The sequence below is a fragment of the Clinocottus analis genome, unplaced genomic scaffold, assembly GCF_023055335.1.
Source record: "Clinocottus analis isolate CAN_PGR_092001 unplaced genomic scaffold, fCliAna1.0.p SCAF_9, whole genome shotgun sequence".
Lineage (NCBI taxonomy): Eukaryota > Metazoa > Chordata > Actinopteri > Perciformes > Cottidae > Clinocottus > Clinocottus analis.
Window position 1 is genome coordinate 6509354 of NW_027176251.1, and position 20864 is coordinate 6530217.

The following is a 20864-nucleotide window of genomic DNA, read 5'->3' on the forward strand; positions in this document are numbered from 1 at the left end:
TGATATTTTATCCGTGCCGTGATGGATGGCCTGGATGCGGTACTGTGGCCGTGGTTTAACATATGGACACGGAGGCTGCGTAAACGCTCCCTGAACAACTCTTGCATACATAATGATAATTTTCTCTTCTTTCACACACACATACATGCACTATACATAGGCTGTATGAGTCAGTGAGTATGCTCTCTGGCTCGCTACTGTTTGCTCCCTCGCTCGCATTATCCCCCTGCCTCCCTTCCCCCACTCTCTTTCAGTGACACAGAAAAACTAACGCCGCCCCCTCCCTCTTTGCTCGCTCTCTTCTGCCCCTCTTCCACCAATGCCAGACAAACGCCATACTCTTTTTATACCATTATAGCTCCAATTTGCATTCCTCAGTCAAATCATCCACAGCTCATCTCCATCAGCATGCTCTCATCACTTCTACCACGTCCTCCTCTGCCTCCTTGTCACTGAATCAGTATTGATGCCGTTCTGCAGCCTCCGCTGAAAGCTGGTTTTGCCTAAAAATCCATTGCATGCTGCCCCTCTCCCTCCCTCCCCCCCTCTATTCATTGTTCACACCATCTCTCACCCTCCCTCCAGTTTCTCTCAGCATCACTCCCTGGGAACCCACTTTTTCATATTGCCTTCCCCTGCATCTCCCCTCCCCATATGTATCTATGTGTGCTTATTCGCTTCTCTTGCTCTAATTCTATGTGCATTTCTACTTCACATTAGCTCTCGACACCTCGCAGCCTAAACAGTGCTGTCATAGGCAGGAGTTCACTGTTTTTGAACACACCATGTGAGTGGATTTTTTAAATTCTATTTTCACTATTATCTAGAGCACACAGTTGGATGCATTTTCTGGTCAGGGTTCAGTGTGGTGGTCTGGACGGAGATTGGTCAGGTTGATGGGAGTGTGCATGGGTGGTGGGGGGGTGGGGGTGGCATTACAAGTGTGCCTCAGCTTGAAGTGAGTTTGGGGTTAGACCCTCCTAATCCCTGTTAACGGATTAATTATCTTTGGGCAATATCGCGTTGCTGCCGTGTTGCTTAGGTGTTAAGCTACGACGGGCTACAATGCAACGATAAAGGGTCCCTTAGGGGTGTCTCCTCAATCTTAATCCCGCTCTCTCTCTCTCTCTCTCTCTCTCTCTCTCTCTCTCTCTCTCTCTCTCTCTTTCTCTCTCTCTCTCATTCTCTGTCTCTCTCACTCACCGCTCTCACGGAGAGCTCCTCTCTCATCCATCAACACAAGCACCTCTTCACTGTCACCAGACAACCATTGAATTATTGGCTATTTAACATTTCAATAACTGCGAGAATTATTGGTTCTTTTTTTTTTACACCCATTTTGACATTTTTTGGCATGTCTCCAAGCTATTTTTTCAGGATGATGTTTTTTCAAGAGCATCAAGCATTGATGGCTGGCAGTATACCCCTTTGAGTGGGTTCATATTTAACGGACATCGGCATAGAGACGAGGAGGAGAGAGAAACCTCCCAACACAACCGACTGAGGTAAGACTGATCTCTCTCGCTCTCTCTCTCTCTCTCTCTCTCTCTCTCTCTTCTGTGGATTATGAATTGTTGATATGGTGAAAACATGAATCCTCAATCAAGTGAAATATGATGAATGCACATTACACCACATCACATTTTCTGTGGATCAATGCTTATCTTTTCAAATATGCTTTATGGATAATCATGACACCATTACACTGTGTTGTCAAGATGGATCCAGGCTTATATATTCAACTATGACAACTATTGGATACATTTTCTCCCATAGAATAAGATGCTGCAAATGTTTGATTGCATCCAATTATTTCCCACCCACTTACAGGTTCATTTTTCTCACATTTCATCTCAACGTGTCGTGGACTATTTGTTTTAATCTGCAAGATAATATTAATATTTTGTTCTGTATTGGTTGTGTGGAAACGTTTTGTCACCATCATCTTGTCATGCTGGACTCTTGCACACATCAAAGCGCTGATTCGCTCTGACTTACTGTCTATGAGCTGCACTCACTTTACCTTCGGTCAGCTGCACTCACTTTGAAGGTTCATTGTTGCGGAGCTGAACATTCATTTCACAGTTGAATGTAAAGGGACATTTTTTTTTTTTTTCCTGTCGCTTCACATCAGTAGATAAAACTAACTTTGCACGATTCATGGAGATGTTAATTAATGTCTCCTGGCTGATGCAGTGTGTTATGATATGATTGTATTGCTCTCTCATAAATTACAGTCATTAAGGTTGTTGTTAAGAGGAGGTTAGACGACCACTCTGGCTGTAATGTGCATTGTAAAATATTTTATGTGGCAAATTAGACATGTGCATAATTTCAGCAGCAAAAGGACTCCATTAATTAGATCTTCTGCTTACATACAACATAGTTGTATTGCCATAAAAAAGATGAAGGTGGGGATGAATCTCCTGTGCTAAAGATGATCCTAAATTCAGCTGACAGGGATGCCTTAGCCTCGTTCTTATTAGCTGCTTTACAAAATGGCCCTTTTCTTTACATTCAGACATCATGGAGTCTCATATCACGCAATTGGTTTCATTCTCTGTGTCATCTGAGCTACGTGCAGTCTGAACCCAGCAGAATTATTCCCCTGATTTTTTTCTTTGTTTTTTTTTTCCTTCAGAGGTTTGGAGAGAGTAGATGGTTTTTCTTTGCCATCTCGCTCCACGTTTGCACTTTTTATCTTTTCTTCTCCGCCGACTGAACTCAAAAGCACATTTATTTGGCTTCAGTTATGCAATGGTAAAAGGCATGACAACAAGCTCGTCAAGTAGAGACTTCCTATCTGTAACTGCTGAGTAACTGCTGCTCGAGAGGACCGTGACCCGCCCCTCCCCTCACTTCCATCAGCACCTCATTAAGTTGCTTCAGAAGAATCCTACCTGAACTTTGACCTGACGTCTGGCCCCACTGTGTGTTTCTTCTCCATACATCTTGAATGGATTGCGTGTGAAAAGTCATATCCCAATAAGAAAGACAACAGCCTTTCATGCTGGGGATTTATATTTGTGTATCTTTAGTTGTTTGATGAAGGGATTTATATGGTGTGTAAATCTCATTTGCCTCACGGTGAAAATCATTGTTAGTGCAGTGAGTTATCAATCACAGGAAATACTTATCCATATTGATCCACTTTATTGTTGGCAGTGATCTCAACAGGTAGACTGATTCTCCTTTGATTGTAGAATTATTCCCTCACTTGATTATTATGCCTCTCAAAAAGCTTTTATCGTCTCCAAAGTCAAATAAAAGCAGCTCATAGACTGGATGCATCTAATCTAATGCATTCACTCAAGATAAATGGTTATGAAGGAATGCATGAATATAACAGCGCACAATCTGTTTGCACTGCTAATGTGTGGTGGATGGATGCAACTCTCACAGTGTGTGTGAACCCTTATGTTCAGCACAATTTTAATAAGGGAAATGGAGTGTTGGCAATGATTTGATTTGTGACAGTTGGGCTGCTGTAACCATTAAGGTGAACAGGCTTATTGTAATGGGCTTACAGCCGCTCTGTCTGGCCAGTGGGCGAGCTGTTAACTTGTTCTGAGCCGTAAACGCCCCAAATCTGAATGGGGAAATTGTCTGGCGTTGACTGTGACATGTGGCTAAATCTAAACTACATCATGCACACTATGCACAAATAAATGGGGATAGTAAAAAGCCTCAGCAGTGTAGAATACTGTGCCGATTGAACGTTGAGTTGAATACATAACAGCTGCATTAAAAGATAATAGAAGCCTTTAATTCAGAATCTATCTGACATCATTTGATCCTAATGCAGAATTGTATCAGTTTGTAATATCAGCATTGAGCTGAGCTGTATAACCCTTTGTATTTAAGGCATTTGTGCTGTTGTTAGTGAATGGTCGTCTCTGTGCTCTCTTCTCTTGAGCTGTCTTGAAATGCTCCTTTCTTAAACAGTAAAGCGCTGACGTCTCTTAATCTGGACAGCCGGTATCAGAAGCCGACCAGGCTCCCGTCTCGCCCTCTGTCTTCCCCCCAATCCGTCATTGTAATGAGGATTCCAGTGTATGTTTTGGCTAACCGGATTTGCCCTTTGTATTTACCCTACTTTCTCCCCCTTGGTCGGCTTTAGTAAGCAGTGGTTTATGATGCAGTCTGATATATCATGTTTTGTATGATGGTCCTCTTGGTTCCTTATGCAATGTTCTTCTCCTGCATTTAACTCTGCTAGAAAGACTTCTTCAAAGACCTCATGTATCCCCTATATGATCCATGCTGCTCCTATAGCGGATACCCTTTATAAGGTTAAGAGAGAGGTCTTTAAATAACAGCCATTGGTTATAGTCACATAATCTCCCTGTGTTTAAGGCAAACCCTCTCTAGCTGCTAGTAACGGCTATTATTGTTTAATCTTTTGATTACTTTTTCGATTCAGCATTTCTAGAGCTAAAGGTCACTATGAAATATTGTCTTTCTTCCAGTCCAAAACCCAAAGATATTCAATTTAAACTGACACAAAATTTAAAAATATTTGAAATGCTTGAAAGAGCAGGTACTTTACATATATTCTTGATTGAAGTGCTTAAATGACAAACAAAATTAATTTACCTGACTTATCAATTAATTGACAAGTTAAGTATGTTTCACGCTCAACAGAATTAGGCTATTTTCGGTTTGAAATCTTAATGCAGTTTGAAATTTTAATTCATAGTGCATCAGTGACAAGTTAGTGATAAAGCTAGTCACAAGTTAGCCTTATTCAATCATGTTGACACGAGGATGCGATCTCAGATCAGTGAAGCGAAACCCCGTTGTAACTGAAGTGTTACAAGCAAAAACACACTCGCCTCAGCCTCTGCTCGGAGGGAGGTATGTACTATGATTTACACTCCCGAGAGCCTGTTTCAAGTGACTGTGGCTGACATCTTGACCCTTACTTTGCACAGGTGATCACTGGTCATAAATTGCCTCCCTTGAGCCCGGATGGAGAAGGGACATATTGGCTGTGGCGCTCGCAGTGACCTCTATGTCCTCTCAGCTCAGGAAGTCCTTCACCCTTCCTTCCCCTCTTCCCCTCTCCTCTGCTCTTTCTTCGCCTCCTGGCTGCTCTCACTCTCCTTTCCTTCTCTCCCGCAGGGTGCAGGAGGGGGACCAGTGGCAGTAAAAAATGTCTGCCATGACAACGGTGCCCAGTTATACCCCTTCGCTGTGGGTGAGACTGAGTCATGCCCTCCCCCGGCTGGACCTCACCATGCAGATGAAGGACAACCTCTTTGTCCCCGACAGCTGGGAGTACCAGCAGGTAACAGACACCTGCCACACCACATGCTGTACTGTAACTGTCCAGTCTGAGCTGCCACATTGCGTAATATTTACAGCCCTGCTTCCCCCTTTGTAGTTCTAACTCAACAGGTGTACTGTACTACAATTGAGTGACTCTGATAATGGGAAATTGCTCTATAAATTCTTGAATGTAACCACAATCAGCAGAGCTCGTATGGCATTTGCAGTCTTTAAAAAAAACCTTTTCATGCCGACTCATTGACCTCATCACTAATGGGAATATTGCACTCGTCCCCGCCAGGAGCCCCTTAGCTCACTTCTAACCTGTTTTAATTGTCTACCTTGCTTTAGATGTTGCGGCGCTCTTCCAAATGGTCATTTGCACCTCTGCCTCTGTGCAAAGATGAGATATTTTATGCAATTCGGTTTCAGGAAGTGCATGAGATTCAACATGGTCTTCTAGCAGGTTTCTGCACTTTGTAGTTTCTGCTGCAAAATGCAAGATTTCATCCTTCTTCTCATCCAACAGACTCTCATACGAAACGCTCCAGCCAGCAGTGTCTCACAGTGGCTGTTTGTGACTTCTCTGCGCTACAAAGAGGGGGGGGGGACGCAAATTATCCTGCAGAACAGAAAGACAAAAGGGACTGAAAGTGCTCCGAGAGAGCGAATGAGAGAGGGAATGAGAGAGGGAATGAGTAATGCAAGGAGGTTGCCGAACAGAAGACTGGGCACAGAGAGAGAGAGAGAGAGAGAGAGAGAGAGAGAGAGAGAGAGAGAGAGAGAGAGAGAGAGAGAGTTAGAGTGGGATGAGAGAGAGTGGCAGTGAATGTATTTAAGTAGGTCACAGATTATTAATAGAGATTCAGTGGTGTGGATAGAAAGAAAAAGAGGGGAGAGTGGGGGAGAGAAAGAGAGTGGGAGCGGGGGAAAAAGGGGTAGAGCGATGGGGAGGGGCTTCAGAGAGCAGGAGGTGAGATACAGTAGAGAGAAGGTGGAGGAATGGGAAGTGACAGACGGGCAGATGGGTGAAGGATAATACTGTAGATATGCAATGGAGCAAAAAGCATTTCAGTAATGTTGACTTTATGACATGGAGCCTGATCAAAAGCAGAGTCTGATATGGCTTAGTGACATTAATATTCACTTGATGCAGATCAGGGATTCGTGGGTTAAGGTCTTTGGAATAAGCATGAATGGTTAAGAAGCATTTGAAATGAATTGCATTAAATGTCCATCTATGTTAATGTTTGTTGCACACAGTGTGTGTCTGTAGCCTTGATTTTAGTGCCTATTTAAAACACACAATTTATATTCTCATATCTATTTAATCAACATCTCCTGCTACTTAATGGCGACGGGACTATATGACAAGCGTTGGATTTAACAGGATTAGTTGGTATTTTATCATCTCAAATTGCTCTTCTCCACAAAAAAAATTGTCATTTTTCAGATTCACTGACTCATCCTTTCTTTTCCTGCTCGTCTTTTCCTCAGACTCTGCTGGTTTTGTCCAGTTTATCAGCCATAGCTCTCGTCATCTCCCTCCTGGTGGTCCTCTCCTTCCTCATACACTACTGCTGCTGTCACCGTGGTGACCGGAGCGAGGGATCAGAGGAGGAGGAGGAGGATGAAGATGCCAGCACAGGTCACGGTTACAGCGGGAAGAAGGGGCGTGGCATCGGCTGTGTCACGTGGGTGGCGGTGGCGTCTGTCACGTTGTGCTGGTGAGGAGGAGGATGAAGATCATGGGCAACACTGTAAAATAATTATACTCCACAACAAGTAGAATGCATTTACTCAAGTAGTACTCCATAATCAGCAACACAAAGTATTTGTTAATTCTAGTAACTAACCACGAGTTACTTTTTACAACCTTTAAAATATGACACACAATAAGATACAAGATAAACAACCCAGCAAAGCAATCAGTTAGCACCTTAACCAACGGCAACATAGAAATGTCCCTCAGACGTTAATGCAGCTGGAATTATAACCCAGTATTAACAATACATATATTAATATCACAATTCCTGTTGATACTTAAAGTATGCTCTGCTGGTACTCCATAATTGAAGACAAGACTTGTAATTGAAGTGGTGTATTTTTGTATTGTCGTGTTTCTACATTTAGAAGAAAGTTCTAAATATTTCTTCGACCACTGATAATTTACATTGTCAACGCTGATGTGTCGATGCATTAAGCATTAATATATTTTTTTATATTTGTTGTGGGGGATTATTTTACCTCTTTGAGCTTAAAACATTTATATGAAGTCACAACATTTTGGAAAACCCCGCTTATTCGCTTTCTTGAAGAAAGTAAGATTGACACCACTCATGAGTCAGTAAACTGGTTCGTTTATTTTTTTCAAGCTGAGCATAAAGACAGGAAACAGAAGCGAACAGCTAGCCTGACTCTGTCCCCCTGTTTCAAGTCTTTAAGCCAAACTAATCTGCTGCTGGCTTCATATTTATCACACTCACACGAGAGTGGCATCGCTCTCGTCATTTAACTCGCTGCAAAAGAGCAAAAATGCCTTTTTCACAAAATGTTGAACTGTTCTTTTAATTTAAACCATGTGAGAGTTTGAAATGTGAAAACTTTTTTTGTTGAAACTACAAACGGCTCATAGATGTCTGCAATAAGTGAAGGCAAGTAAGTACAAAGGGTCACAATCCAAAAATATTTGGAAATACTGGTTAAATCCTTCAAAATGCATTGTATTTCTGACGCTTATCTTATATTTTAAATAACTAGAATATGTCTGGTAAATGCAGCAAAAAGTATAATATTTCCCTCTGAAATGTAGTGAAGTTGAAGAATAGAGTAATAAAAGCTAAAGATTCACAAGTAAAGTACAATTACCTCAACAATTTACTTAAGTACAGTTCTTTCAACTGGAACAACAACAACAACAACAAGGCTGTGAATCACAAGCTGTCACCTTCTCCATCATCACGCGCTTTTTAGCCGCTGTCGCCAATGTCACTGGAGAGGAGACCTGGAAAACAGCTGATGGTCACGTTAACTTGCTGTTTACCGACCAAAGGCCTGTGACAGACCTGTGTGTGTGTGTGTGTGTGTGTGTGTGTGTGTGTGTGTGTGTGTGTGTCTGTGTGTGTGCGTGCATTTCACTGGTTTCCTCATCGCTGTGTGTGTAACGATGATCTCAGCTCTCCACCTACAGTCCAGCAGTCATTTACCCACCGGTGTTCCCCTCAGATCTGGTGACCATGCAGTCATCAAGTCAGCGTGCTGTGGACCTAATACAGAAACGCTGCTTGACATCTGTCCAAAACACTCTCGTAAAGTGGAAGTCACGGAGGGGAAGCTCAGCTGCCCATCAGACACTTTATATCTAAAGATACAGGCCCAGCGGTGTGCTGTGACACAATTAAAGTGCAATTCAATGCTTGTTATATATCCCAGTCCATTTCCCAGACGCTTATGTTCACTAGGGTTGTTTTGTTATATCACAGAACATAATGTACCGGGGGATCTGATTTCAGCTGTCATAATGATGTCATCATATACAGACTGTAGGTTGATGTGGTTCATGTCTCCCCCTCATGGACCGTAATATAACGTAGTCCTCCCCTCTGATGCTCGATACAAGAGTGTAAAGCGCTAGACGGGATGAAAAAATTATGCTGCAGTTTACCTCTTGAAAATATGTCATGTGACACCCTTTCCTCCAGACGGTGGCCTTTTTGTCACCAGCACCAAAACATTTGAAATGCAGCTGCGTTAGACAGCGTCCACATTTGGCAGCTTGAAATGCAAAGCACACACAGACACACATTCCTCCTTTTCCTTTTCCCCCTGCTTTCTAATCTGGGTCACATACTTTGTGGGAGATTGGGTCGTACCATTCCTCTCGGGTTTGAGGGGATTTGGCGAACATCTGGCCCGAGCCTTAATCTGAATATTTGAATAACAGAAAGATGTGTAAACATGTCGCTCTGTTTAACATTACAAATATTTTCCTTGCTAAAGCTTAACGATTGAGTGCTCAGAGTCAGTTTCCCCCCCCCATCATCTGTTTATTCCTTCCCCTGCGCTCCACTGCCGGTATGCTCATCCAGAGCACACACATCCTCTCAGCTCTATCGACTTGTGTCACATTAATTTAAGATGTACACACACACTGAATTAAACATTAGATTTATGCCTCTGCTATCTGTTCTTCTAACCCCCCTCTCTTACACACACACACACACACACACACACACACACACACACAAGAGCACACACACACACACGCGCACACACACACACACACACACACACACACACACACACACACGCACGCACACACACACACACACACACACACACACACACACACACACACACACACACACACACATGTATACACCTCCCACAATGTTTTCTTGTTTCTTTTTTTTCCCTCCCTTTGCAGTGTTGCCATCGGCATCGGTTTCTATGGCAACAGCGAGGCTAATGATGGGATGTATCAGTTGACCTCGTCTCTTCTCACAGCCAATTATACGCTGGCTTCAATCGATCTGCTGGTGAGTGTTGCAATTCCACAAGATAACTGTCAGAATATGTAACCTGTGTGTGTGTGTGTGTGTGTGTGTGTGTGTGTGTGTGTGTGTGTGTGTGTGTGTGTGTGTGTGTGTGTGTGTGTGCGTGTGTGTCTGTGTGCGTGTGCTCATGCTCACATGTGGTCTGCAGACAGAGAAAGAAAATCAGATACAAACTTCTCTTTTTTATTGATTTCCCTGTGGCCAGACGGCGGTTTGTGTGTCAGACTGCTAACTGTCCTCTTCTAGAAGATACAGCTCAGGAGGACTACAGCTATGTAGAAAACACATGAGTTAATGAGTTCATCTCATATCAACCCATATCAAAGAAACATATCCATAATTCAAATTGGAGCCAGATATCTGATCTCCTCCATTATTTCTAAAGGTGTCGTGTCGCCCCACACGACAAGCAGACATGTGCAATCTTCTTAATAAAACCATCCAAATATATCAAAGGATTTTTATTTTTATGCACTAAAAAAACTAAGAAAACTGCTATAAAATGTGACCTATGCACTAGGATCAATATTAAGTGATATAATAATGGTCTTTGCTCTGTTGCTCAGTGAAAAAGTCAGCAATTGTACTTCTCTCTTGTTGAGCAGATTTTCAAATAGATATTGAACTCAATGGTCATGTTTGAGTTTATGTTATTCTGAAAAAAACAATGACTACCATTTTTAGAAAGGTTTTAATATCACCAGTCGCCCATATGAAATTAATGATAAGTCATGCTGCTAGAAGATGAGGTATAGTGATATCATACAATAAAGAAGAAGAAAAATGGACTTAAGCTTCACTAAAACTAAAATCTAAGACTATACACTCAGTTATGTACAATTATGTAACAGGTATGCCCGGTATAGAAATGTGTCTTCAGATAAAATAAACAGTCCGATATTGAAGAACAGAACAAAAGCTTTCTTAAAAAGCAGTTCCTGCAAACAATGGGCTTAAATGACTCCATTCTGAATGAGACAGATCACAAATTATTCATCATGGTTGCACACACAACATGTCTCAAAAGGAGTGTGCTCAAATTCTGCTTCTGTACTGCTGCAATCTACCATCTTCTCTATTGTGTGTTATAAAGCATTTTTCATGTGGACGGAAATCCTTTTTTACTTTGCGAAATACTTTGTGTTAAAATGAGCGACACGCATTAGCAACTTGAGGCACAAAGAGGCACATCATCTTAAGTTCTCTTTCTCTATAACAAAACCAATCTGAGCTGACAACCATTTTAGGAGCGTCACGGTTTATATTTTGTGGTTTCCCTCCCACTTAACTCCTCTCATATTCTGTCTTCTTCCCACTCCAAGATTTCAGACACAATTTCTGGGATGCAGCTGTCTGTCTCTGGCCCTCTGACCTCAATGGAGGAGCTCTTTACTGGCAGTAAACCCTTCCTGGCATCCACACGGAACTGCCGGAGGTTATCTGAGAACGTGATCAACCTCCTCTCCTCCATCTCCTTGGCTCGGGCCAGTGTGGATGTAGGCCTGGGCAATGACAGCATCAGCGGGGCGTCCATCATACCTCTAACTCCAGTACCTCCCTCTGTGGCCCCAACAATGGTGCCTACCGGCGGCCTGATGCCCAGCCCCTTCTCACCTGGCTGGGCGGCCAACACACTGATGGTGAATGAAGACTACAGGTGAGGACGCAGTTCAGTCTGACGAGTAGATATAGATTCAGTTCATAGATTGTCAATAGTAAATCATGCTAAGTGCTGCATACATATTAGTGTTGTGTGCATTCCAGATGATTCAGTGCTTCATCTAGATGCATCGCCCACAACACAATACAAATGTGATACACATATAATTTAATATGATCCCATATTGCTAAGTCCCTACATTGAAAAGAAAGCACATATTTCCTACATTTTTGGTTCAGGCATAGAATCAGAAATGCCCCAGAAAATACTTTCTACTGCTACAAAACGACAAAAGTAAACAGCACTAGTCAGCTCTTTGGGAAATAAGTTTGCTTTTTCATGTCCCTTTTCTCCTGATAATCTGACCTCTGATTGTAATTGCGTAAGAGACAATGATTGCCAACATTTCCAACTAAATAAGTGGTATAACTCTATTCTGGATTCTTGTTCTTCCTCTTTACAAAACTCATTATTTACTATTACTGATCTGTCAGTTTTACAATCCAATAGTTTAACAGGCTGCAAAGTCTGCTCCTGTAACCATTTCCTATTCTGACAAGTTAATGTAGTGAATAAGCACATTTGTAGCAGCATCAACCATCTGGATTGATTTCACAATTTTCAACACGTACAGGCTGTTTATCAACACTGTCGACAGTGTTGAGGCTGAGGAAAGTATCTGAACCAGCCTTTTATAAATGTTGCATGTTTATCAAGACGGCTGGGTTTGGTGAGGTAATGCAATGGAAACGTTTTTTCAAAAGGGCCACAATGTTCTGGCTCCTAACGGGTCAATGGGATGCTTTTATATTACATAATAATGACAACATGGAAGTACTGCTTCCCATAAACTAACCACACACAGCGAACAAAGCCAATGTGGTTAATCCCTCATTCAAACCGTGAGGGGTGAAGTAAGGTTCAACATCAACCTGACTTCACCACTTCCCTGATCTCATATAGTGGAGTCCTGTGTCCTGAGTCCTGTCTCTTAAATAGCAGATCGTGCTACTCAGTTCTGCCACAGACACGCGTTGAGTGAATGTCCCAGATCAGTACTGTACAGAATCCCAATAATCTTATTAAACTCAGGTTTAATTCATGGGACACTGGAAACAGATAGCTTTTGTTTTAATCCCAGATCAAGTGGAAAAATGTGACGAAAAGAACGCTGCATATTTCACACATCGCCAAGAACATACTGGCGAGGAGGACCAGTCAAAACTAATGAATAGATAAATGCAAAGCTTAGGATTGCAAATGAAAAAGGAGGCGAGCCGGGACACATTTTAGCTGTGATCCACTCTGAACAACCTCCAACTAAACTTCAACACTGAACTTCACATCCAGATTGTATCACTCCATCGCGTCTCCTCCTGGATCAACTGCACACAGGTTACCAAATGAAGTCTGACCATTGCAAATGGAGGAGCAGTTAAAGGGTCAACGTTCAATTTATTCATCAGTAAAACCATCAAAATGAAAGTGTTTTTATCCTATTAAATCAACTCTGATTATCTAAACGTTGTGGAAAAAAATACAAAAAAACAGAGATGAAAACAACAACAACATTAAACATTAGACCACAGAATTAAATTAAAATAACAGCTCCTCCTTACATTGTCCTGGGTGTACTGTAGTGATCAAACAGCACTTTGTCATAGCTCCCACAGTTGAAAGCTATGGGAAAAAGTCTTTAACTTGACCTTCATTGGTCAAGAATGACCTTGCATACATAAACAGTGACAACAGTTTGTAATGTAATGACATTCTCTGTGTGTTGTGTGCTTGTGTGTCTCTTTGTTACAGGTGGCTATCGTACGTGTTGTTGCTGCTGCTTGACCTCATAGTGTGTCTGTTCATTCTGCTGGGACTGGCCAAGCAAGCCCGCTGGCTGCTCATCCTGTACGTACACACACTCACACACTTTTATCTTTAGACACAGGCCATAAAACGCTGGATAGATGGTCAGGGTGTCATCTTGGATGAAGAGTTTTGTGCTGTTCCCTTCACAGGATGACCGTGCTGGCGTGGCTGGCTCTGTTCCTAAGCTGGGGCTCCCTGGGCCTGGAGACTGCCACTGTGGTGGTGAGTAGACCCAGTACACTGCTCTGTGAGAAGAGGCTGGAGGGAGGGCGTGAATAGATGAAGAGATGGAGGAAAAGGAAGTGAATGGGACTGTCATTGGTGGGATGGGCCGGCTCTAGCTGAGGGAAGAAAGTTACAGGATGCCAAAGCAATGTGTGTGTGTGTGTGTGTGTGTGTGTGTGTGTGTGTGTGTGTGTGTGTGTGTGTGTGTGTGTGTGTGTGTGTGTGTGAGGGGGGATTTCTGTGCCCATTGTGCTAAACTGTGAAAAGACCTGCCTCCTAGGGAACGCTGCAGTCGTGGCAGAGGACCAAAAAGGCAGGAAAATGGGGCAGAGATTAAAGATTCAATGCGCGTGTGCACAAGCGCGTTTGTGAACAAACTGTGTTTGTGCATTAAAGTGCGTGTTTTTCGTGTAAGTGTGTTTTTTTTTTTCCGTGTGTGGGCGTTTGGCTTTGATAAGTAAAGATGGAAGATGAAGAAAAGTGCTTTTTACAAGACTGAGGAGGGGAGAGGAGGAGTGGGAGAGTGCATAGAAAGAGAGAGAGAGAGAGAGAGAGAGAGAGAGAGAGAGAGAGAGAGAGAGAGAGAGAGAGAGAGAGACAGAGAGAGAGAGAGAGAGAGAGAGAGAGAGAGAGAGAGAGAGAGAGAGAGAGAGAGAGAGAGAGAATCATCAGTTTGCCATCAGCAGTGCAAGACTTGAAGCTGTTGCTGTACTTCGGCCCCTCGGGGCTTCAGACTGAGCATGCTAGAAGTTGAAGTGCAAGTAAATCCTGTTAAAGTAAAATTCATAAACATGCTGTTGGACAATGTTCTGCTTTTAACGCCCGAACATGACAACACCCCCAGTGTGCTGTGTCTTTACGTGCATAAATCCAGGCTGTAACATTTATCACGAACAAAGCACAGAGAGAGTTGTTATGTCTCAAACAGAGGAGTGTCCTTTTTGAGTTCTCTCTGTGAAGTTTGCTGGTACTCTGAGGAGGAGACGGTTTTTGTCTGGGGGTGTTTGAAGAGGGTCAATGGTGGCTGTTTTTCTGCACTGCTGCCCACTTTAAGAGACCCAGTGTCATGTGGAGCTGGCGGGAGATGGTCCCAAGGCCCGTTGGTCCACACAGAGCCGCTCTGTCTTTGGTCACTGACAGGGAAACAATGGGCCAGCTGTGGGCCGGCCCACTTTATTCCGTCCTGGGTCGCCTCTTTTCCCGTCAGACACACTCTGTGTGGCTCTCACTCCCTCTTCTGGTGGGGCGACATCAAGCTGAGAGTGTTTGTGGGTGTGCTATCTCTGACCTGAGTGCACCCTCAAACAAAATATAGGCCAGCATGATTTGGAAAATGTCAGCGCGAAGCCCAGGTTTAACCAGGTCAGCATGTGATGCAGGCAGATCAATCTGCCACTTCATGGTGAGCTGCTGTCAGATATCTGATGAATTAAATACTTCAGTCGGTCAGTGTCCCTACTAACTTTTCCCTTGTGATCATTTTCTCTCTCTCTCTCTCTCCCTCCTTCTTTCGCCTCATCTGACCCTCACTCTCCTGCTGTGTTTTGTTTCTCCTTTCTTCCTGTCATCCTTTCTCGCTCTCCGCGTCACTCTCGCTGCTTTCACAGGCTCTGAGTGACTTCTGTTCAGATCCAAACACGTTTGTAGTCAACTCCACCCACTTCAACACTGGGACCAGCTCAGGTACGGTAGCAACCTATTTCTGAACACATTTCTAGTTGTTTCCCATTTCTGCAATGCCCTGGCTTTACCTCCCAAATGTACGTATGTCAGCACAATCTAATATAATGACAGTGAAATGTCCCCACATCTTTTCTATTATGCACTGATCTGTTGTGCACTGGTGTTTTGCTGGCCATTCAGATGTGTTGGATTATTACCTGACCTGCAGCAGGCGCATGAACAGTCCATTCCAGCAGGTAATGTGACCTCGTGGCAGTCACGTGTGTTATGTACATAATGCATACATGCTGGCATTTAGCTGACACTCTTACCCCTTATTGATATAAGTGAACAGGTTGCATATCAGACTTGCTCAAGGACAAATTATTTGAGGACGGGAAGCACAGCTGTTTCTGCGTGTCCTGTCCTTAAATGATTCGCACACCAGATAAATAGCTACTCACTCAGCATATTAATGGCATCTTTGAGCATAAATGCAAATTAAAAGCGCTTAACCATACCGACTTGTTGGCTGCAGCTGCTGACCCAGTCGCAGAGGGCACTGTCAAACATTCACACACACCTCTCCAGTCTGGACAGAAACGCTCTCACACAGTTCCCCAAAGCTGAGGTACGTCATAGTATCTCAGCAAATGCTTAAAAAAATAACATTTCGGACGCCTTTCCAGGGATATTTTTCTAACTGGTTCCAATGTTTTCGTCACGGCAGAAGTCACTCAGGGAGGTTCAGCAGATACTCAACTCCACAGAGGGAAACTTTCATCAGTTGGTGGCACTGCTGAACTGCCGAGGTCTGAATAAGGTAACCCAAAGCGCAGTGCATGCACGCAGGAAAGCTGAGTACCAAATTACGGATCATTTTTAATCATTGATGTATCTCTCCATTTTCTTGTAGGACTACATTGACTCTTTGAAAGGCCTGTGCTACGATGGGATGGAGGGATTGCTCTACCTCTCTCTTTACTCCTTCCTCTCTGCTTTGGCCTTCACCGCCATCCTCTGCTCTCTGCCCGGCGCTTGGAGGAGCTTCCCCAGGTGAGAGGGAGGGTGTGAATATGTGTACATACTGCAAAGGTATAGGAGCCAGTTTTTTTGGTCAATTTCTAATAGAAATAAGCACAAATACAACATTGTTATTTTCATACACTCCCACTCATTTAAACACTGAATTGAAGAGCATAAACTAAAAGAGAGAAGTGTGAGACAACTTAGTCCATCCATTTTGTCCCACAGTGTCGTGGAGGCTTCTCCATTCATAAAGGATCATTTATATGATAAAATGTGAAAACATATTGGAGTGTATGAGAGACAGTTGGTTGAGATTTAGCTTTGACCATTTTCAAGTGAAAAGTCTAGCTTGAAAAGGGTAAAATACAGTAGCACCAATAATGAAGCATTTTAGATTTTAAACTAATTATATTTTTGCATGTTCAGGGGTTTGGTAGCCGCGGCACAGGTTTGTTGTGTCTGCTGAGATGTTTATGGAGTAGGTAGTTAGTTCCAGATACTCCATGAGAATCCTCTTCGTGTCTTCTGCTAGCAGTAAGATTAGGTAGTTTGTTATCCGTGTTGCCAGTGCATCAGTCTTGTAGGTTGATGTTTTGTGTATTGACTATTTGTTGAAGAATACAGCGCTTTTACCATCTGAAGCGTGCAGGTTATATTCTTTGCAATATTAGAACCGAACATGAATAGTGACAGAAATAATGATGGAGATGTCTTGTCAGATGTCTTTTAATGGAACTATAACAATGAATACAGAAGAAAATTCGGGATCAAGGCACATTGGTACTCATCGTTTCCTCTCTGTCTCTTTCATGGACGACGACAGTGAATCAGAGGAGTACGAAGACTCGGACAGCGAGAGTGAGGACCCCTTCACCTCCCATCAGGCACGTAGACAGACGGCCTCGGGGTCTCAGCGAGGGGCCATGGCCCCCTTCTATAATTACCCGGGGGCTGGGTGGACACCCCCCTTTTCTAGCGCGCCGCCCCTCCCGTGAGTAACACAGACACTCAGACACACAGACAGACAGACAGACAGACAGAATGCCCCAGATGTTGCAGGAGGAGGAGGCTGCTCGTAGTTTGGCACAAAGCTGGTGCTTCTATGTGGAGATTTGTACCTATGGGCAACTGTTATACTGATGCCCCCAGATCAGGGATTGTAAGAAGTCCAGGATGTACGCAGAGTTATATTCAACACATAAACACTGATTTAGCACTATTAAGACGTTTTTGTGCAGACACAGTCTTTTTGGTGAAGAAATCACAGATTCCCCCTCAAACAACATGCATTGAAGTCATGATATACATAACAGATGCTGCAAAGTTATCTTTAGGACAGAGTAGTTGGAGTGCAGTATAGTCAGCTAGGTTCACACACTATATAGACATGTAGTCCAAAATCTACAGAGCTGCCAGGTTAAGCACATGCATTGCAGACAGACACACAGACAGGTTAATATGGACTAGAGTGTAGGCAGAGAAACAGACACAACTCCAGAGGTCTGTCTGTCTGTCTGTGTGTCTGTCAATTCGTCTGTCGAGTGTTTCAGGACAGACGATGTAGGCCGCTCGATCATTTTCACAGATCTTGTCTCAAATGGCGTCCTGTCTCCTAAACAGTAGTAGACTACTGCTGTGTTGGGGGGAGGGTGTCATTGACAAGGCAGCGCTCGTAAAAACTCCGGCGATGTGAGGCTCAGGTTGACTATAGGTAACCCCTCCTCCCCCCACGCCCACCTCCCCTCCAAAAAAAAAGCCACCCCTCTGCATCGCTCTCATCTGTCTCCTTACTGTGTTGTCCATATCTCTCAAGTTATTTCTCTGGATCTGTCCTTCGCTCTTTAGCGGACCTCAATTTCCTTTTTGGTTCTCCCTATTTCTCACTTTCAATTTCCTCATCTTATTATTTTCTCTTTCTCCCTCTCTGTTTCCAAGCTTAATCAGAGCTCTGAGAAACATAACCATTGGCTATTTAACTTCCTATTCTAATGCCAGCTGATCATCTTGACTGATCCCATGTCTAATATTAACACAACAATACAAGGATGCTGACTAAACCAAACTGTCAAGGCTCAGAAACTCAGCTAGCACTAAAAAGGCAGTCCATTCCTCTTAAATGGAATCAACTCTGGAGGGCTTTAAAAGCTTTCTGTGGTTGATTATGCAGATAAACAGATTCATTAGGAAAACAACATTACAGCTGAAATGGGGCTGGTGAGTCACACCCAGCTCTAAATGCATGTAATTGCAGATTATTGTATAAGTCCTGCAGTGCATCTTCAGTCAGGGGTGGACTGTATGCCTGCTGCTGGTGCTCTCAGTGCCTTGCTTGAGTGCCAGTAGTACTAATACCTACTAGTTTTATTGAGTGCTGTTTCTTCCGCACTATATTTCTAACCGCTCTCTCTCCTTCTTTCCTGTTACCTGTCCTTGGCTCCCGTCGCCCCCGTCCCTTCTGTCTTTCTCAATGTGTCTCACCCCGGTTTCCCTCTCTCCTTCATCCTCCGTGCCTCCTCTCCCTCTCTCTCTCTTGTGTCCTTGTCTCTTTCTATCTCTATACAGGACTCCAAACGTTTCCTCCAATGGCAACCCTGGCTATGAGAGCCTACCCTTGACTGACAGGCAGTCCCCACCCCCCTCTGTGAGTTCCTCTGTACTTGTGACGCCATCGCAATCTGTGCCATTTTATCGTTGCACACGCCCGCTTTAATAATCAGTAATAAACGGACCAAAATGGTGACCTCGAGGGACCCTGTCGGCTGGCCTTTATCTCTTTTTGGTGTTTCAACACCCGCAGAAATGAGAACGAGAGTTTCCACATTTTCCCTGTTCCTGATTTTATTGTTGTCTCTTTGTTACTAACATACATTTTGGAGCTCTTTATGTTTTTGTATCACTACACATGCAGTGTGAATTTTGGCAGCTTTCAATGGCTGAGGGAGATGTACTGTGTATTTATGACCACATGTTATCACATGACCAAAACTTATAGTCTTATGACAACTCAGCTATCTCTGTGATATCTGAGCAAACACCATTATGCACTGGGGAGAGCATGTGATAGTTAACAACGTCAGAATAACCTAACAAGAGGGCCTTGATGTTGTCTTTTTCTTTGCTTTGCAGTCTGACTGTAAACAGTTTTTGAAGAAGCGATTAAGTAAAGCAGTAATATTTACAGCTTTACTTCTCTGAGTTTTTTGGTCAAATAGTGAACTAAACTAAACGTCTTCTGCTCTTGGGTTGATCACATGTGAATAACACACATTTTGTTGTCCTCTGTTTTATTTTCTCTCCTCTCAATGCTCCCTCGGCCCATCACAACCTCGCTGCTGTTCTGGACGTACAGTACTCTCCCAGCATGCTGACTGGTTACGGGGGAAGTCAATCACACCCCAATCCCGCCCATTCGAGGAACCTGTATTCACGTTGATTATTATTTTTTTGTTAGGAAATGTATAGAAAAAAAAAGTTTAGTTTTCATATGAATGGACACTACTGCAATGAAAAAGAAACTAATCTAAATAAAAGGAATGCTAGGTGTGAATTCAAAGTGCATAACGTCAGTACCACTGAATAGTATTATAATTAAAAGCACTTAAAAGAAACAGGTCTAAGTGGACTGTTGATGAAATCAACAATGATGGTTGTGCAAATATGAACCAAGTCCACTTGGTCTGAATTATTTCCCCTTGTCTGTCTAAACTGTGTAAACTGTGAACAGTGGTGAGGCAAGTCAGAATGGTATTGACGTTACTACGTTGTAGTTTTATATTCTTAAATGTATCAGTACCACCGATTTATTTTGAAGTTTTTATATAAATATTGTTGTAGAAAAACACTGGCACGTAGCGACAAGACGCATTTTTTTCTGTGAATGGTTAATGCAGTTTCTTCACTTGGTATCTTGTTTTTTTTTTATTATTACTTTTTTTATAGGTGGCAATTCTGTATTTTCCTTGTATTACCATATGGTATTCTGTATATCTCACTGTCTATAATATCTGAATAATCATAAACATGTGCTCTTTAAAAAAAACTTGAGGGCTACCAAGACCCTGTTTTAATGATTGAACGGAGAACTACAACTGCCACTCAAGTCTTGGGTGGAGAACTACAAATCCCATTGAATTGAATGGAGAACTACAACTGCCACTCAAGTCTTGGGTGGAGAACTCCAAATCCCATGCAACGACAGCAGGTACATAGCAATATGATTCTTGCTACTGGTGCTGCAGTAGCCCTACCGTAACTAGCAATAATAACTATGTATAGCATTGGGTTTCTGAGATCTCTCCAAGATGTTTTGTGTATATATGGTCTGGTATGTTGGAGATTTCATTGAATCCCCCGTCCTTGCCAACTGACCTTGTTAACCCTTGAATTGAGTTTGTATGGTTATCAATGCTCCTTTTGAATGGCATCCTTTTACACTCAAGAGTCTAATATAAATAAAAATAACTTCAATAACCTTCATCTGGTCTTCATTGTGTCTACAAGTGAATACAATGTAAGGAACAAAACAAGAAGCTCGACAAGAGATTCGTACTCAAAACAAGAGGTCAAAGTTTAATATAAATAGATTTCACTATTAT

At 42.8% G+C, this 20864-nt stretch overlaps 1 protein-coding gene across 2 annotated transcripts; it reads left to right on the forward strand.

The window, feature by feature from the left end:
- Positions 1 to 594: 594 nt before the first annotated feature.
- Positions 595 to 20740, forward strand: ttyh1 (tweety family member 1). Of its 2 annotated transcripts, XM_068569993.1 has the most exons (16): positions 595 to 787; positions 1366 to 1505; positions 5125 to 5290; positions 6769 to 6998; positions 9698 to 9809; positions 11150 to 11484; positions 13297 to 13392; positions 13503 to 13575; positions 15186 to 15261; positions 15442 to 15497; positions 15779 to 15871; positions 15971 to 16063; positions 16157 to 16296; positions 17093 to 17260; positions 18832 to 18910; positions 19619 to 20740. In XM_068569993.1, exons 3-16 carry the CDS (start codon positions 5156 to 5158, stop codon positions 19700 to 19702), a joined length of 1770 nt encoding a protein of 589 aa, XP_068426094.1. In that variant the 5' UTR covers positions 595 to 787; positions 1366 to 1505; positions 5125 to 5155; the 3' UTR covers positions 19703 to 20740. The 2 variants fall into 2 exon arrangements, with proteins under 2 accessions (XP_068426094.1, XP_068426095.1); XM_068569994.1 differs by lacking the exon at positions 595 to 787 and having other exon boundaries at positions 989 to 1505; positions 17093 to 17153; positions 19619 to 19707.
- The last annotated feature ends 124 nt before the right edge of the window (positions 20741 to 20864 follow it).

Bases quoted from the DNA above. Each gene is read 5' to 3' on its own strand.
- ttyh1 (XM_068569993.1), top strand. From the start codon at position 5,156: ATGTCTGCCATGACAACGGTGCCCAGTTATACCCCTTCGCTGTGGGTG. The intron at 5,291-6,768 runs GTAACAGACACC...TCTTTTCCTCAG, and splicing joins ACAGCTGGGAGTACCAGCAG to ACTCTGCTGGTTTTGTCCAG. The intron at 13,393-13,502 runs GTACGTACACAC...TTCCCTTCACAG, and splicing joins GCCCGCTGGCTGCTCATCCT to GATGACCGTGCTGGCGTGGC.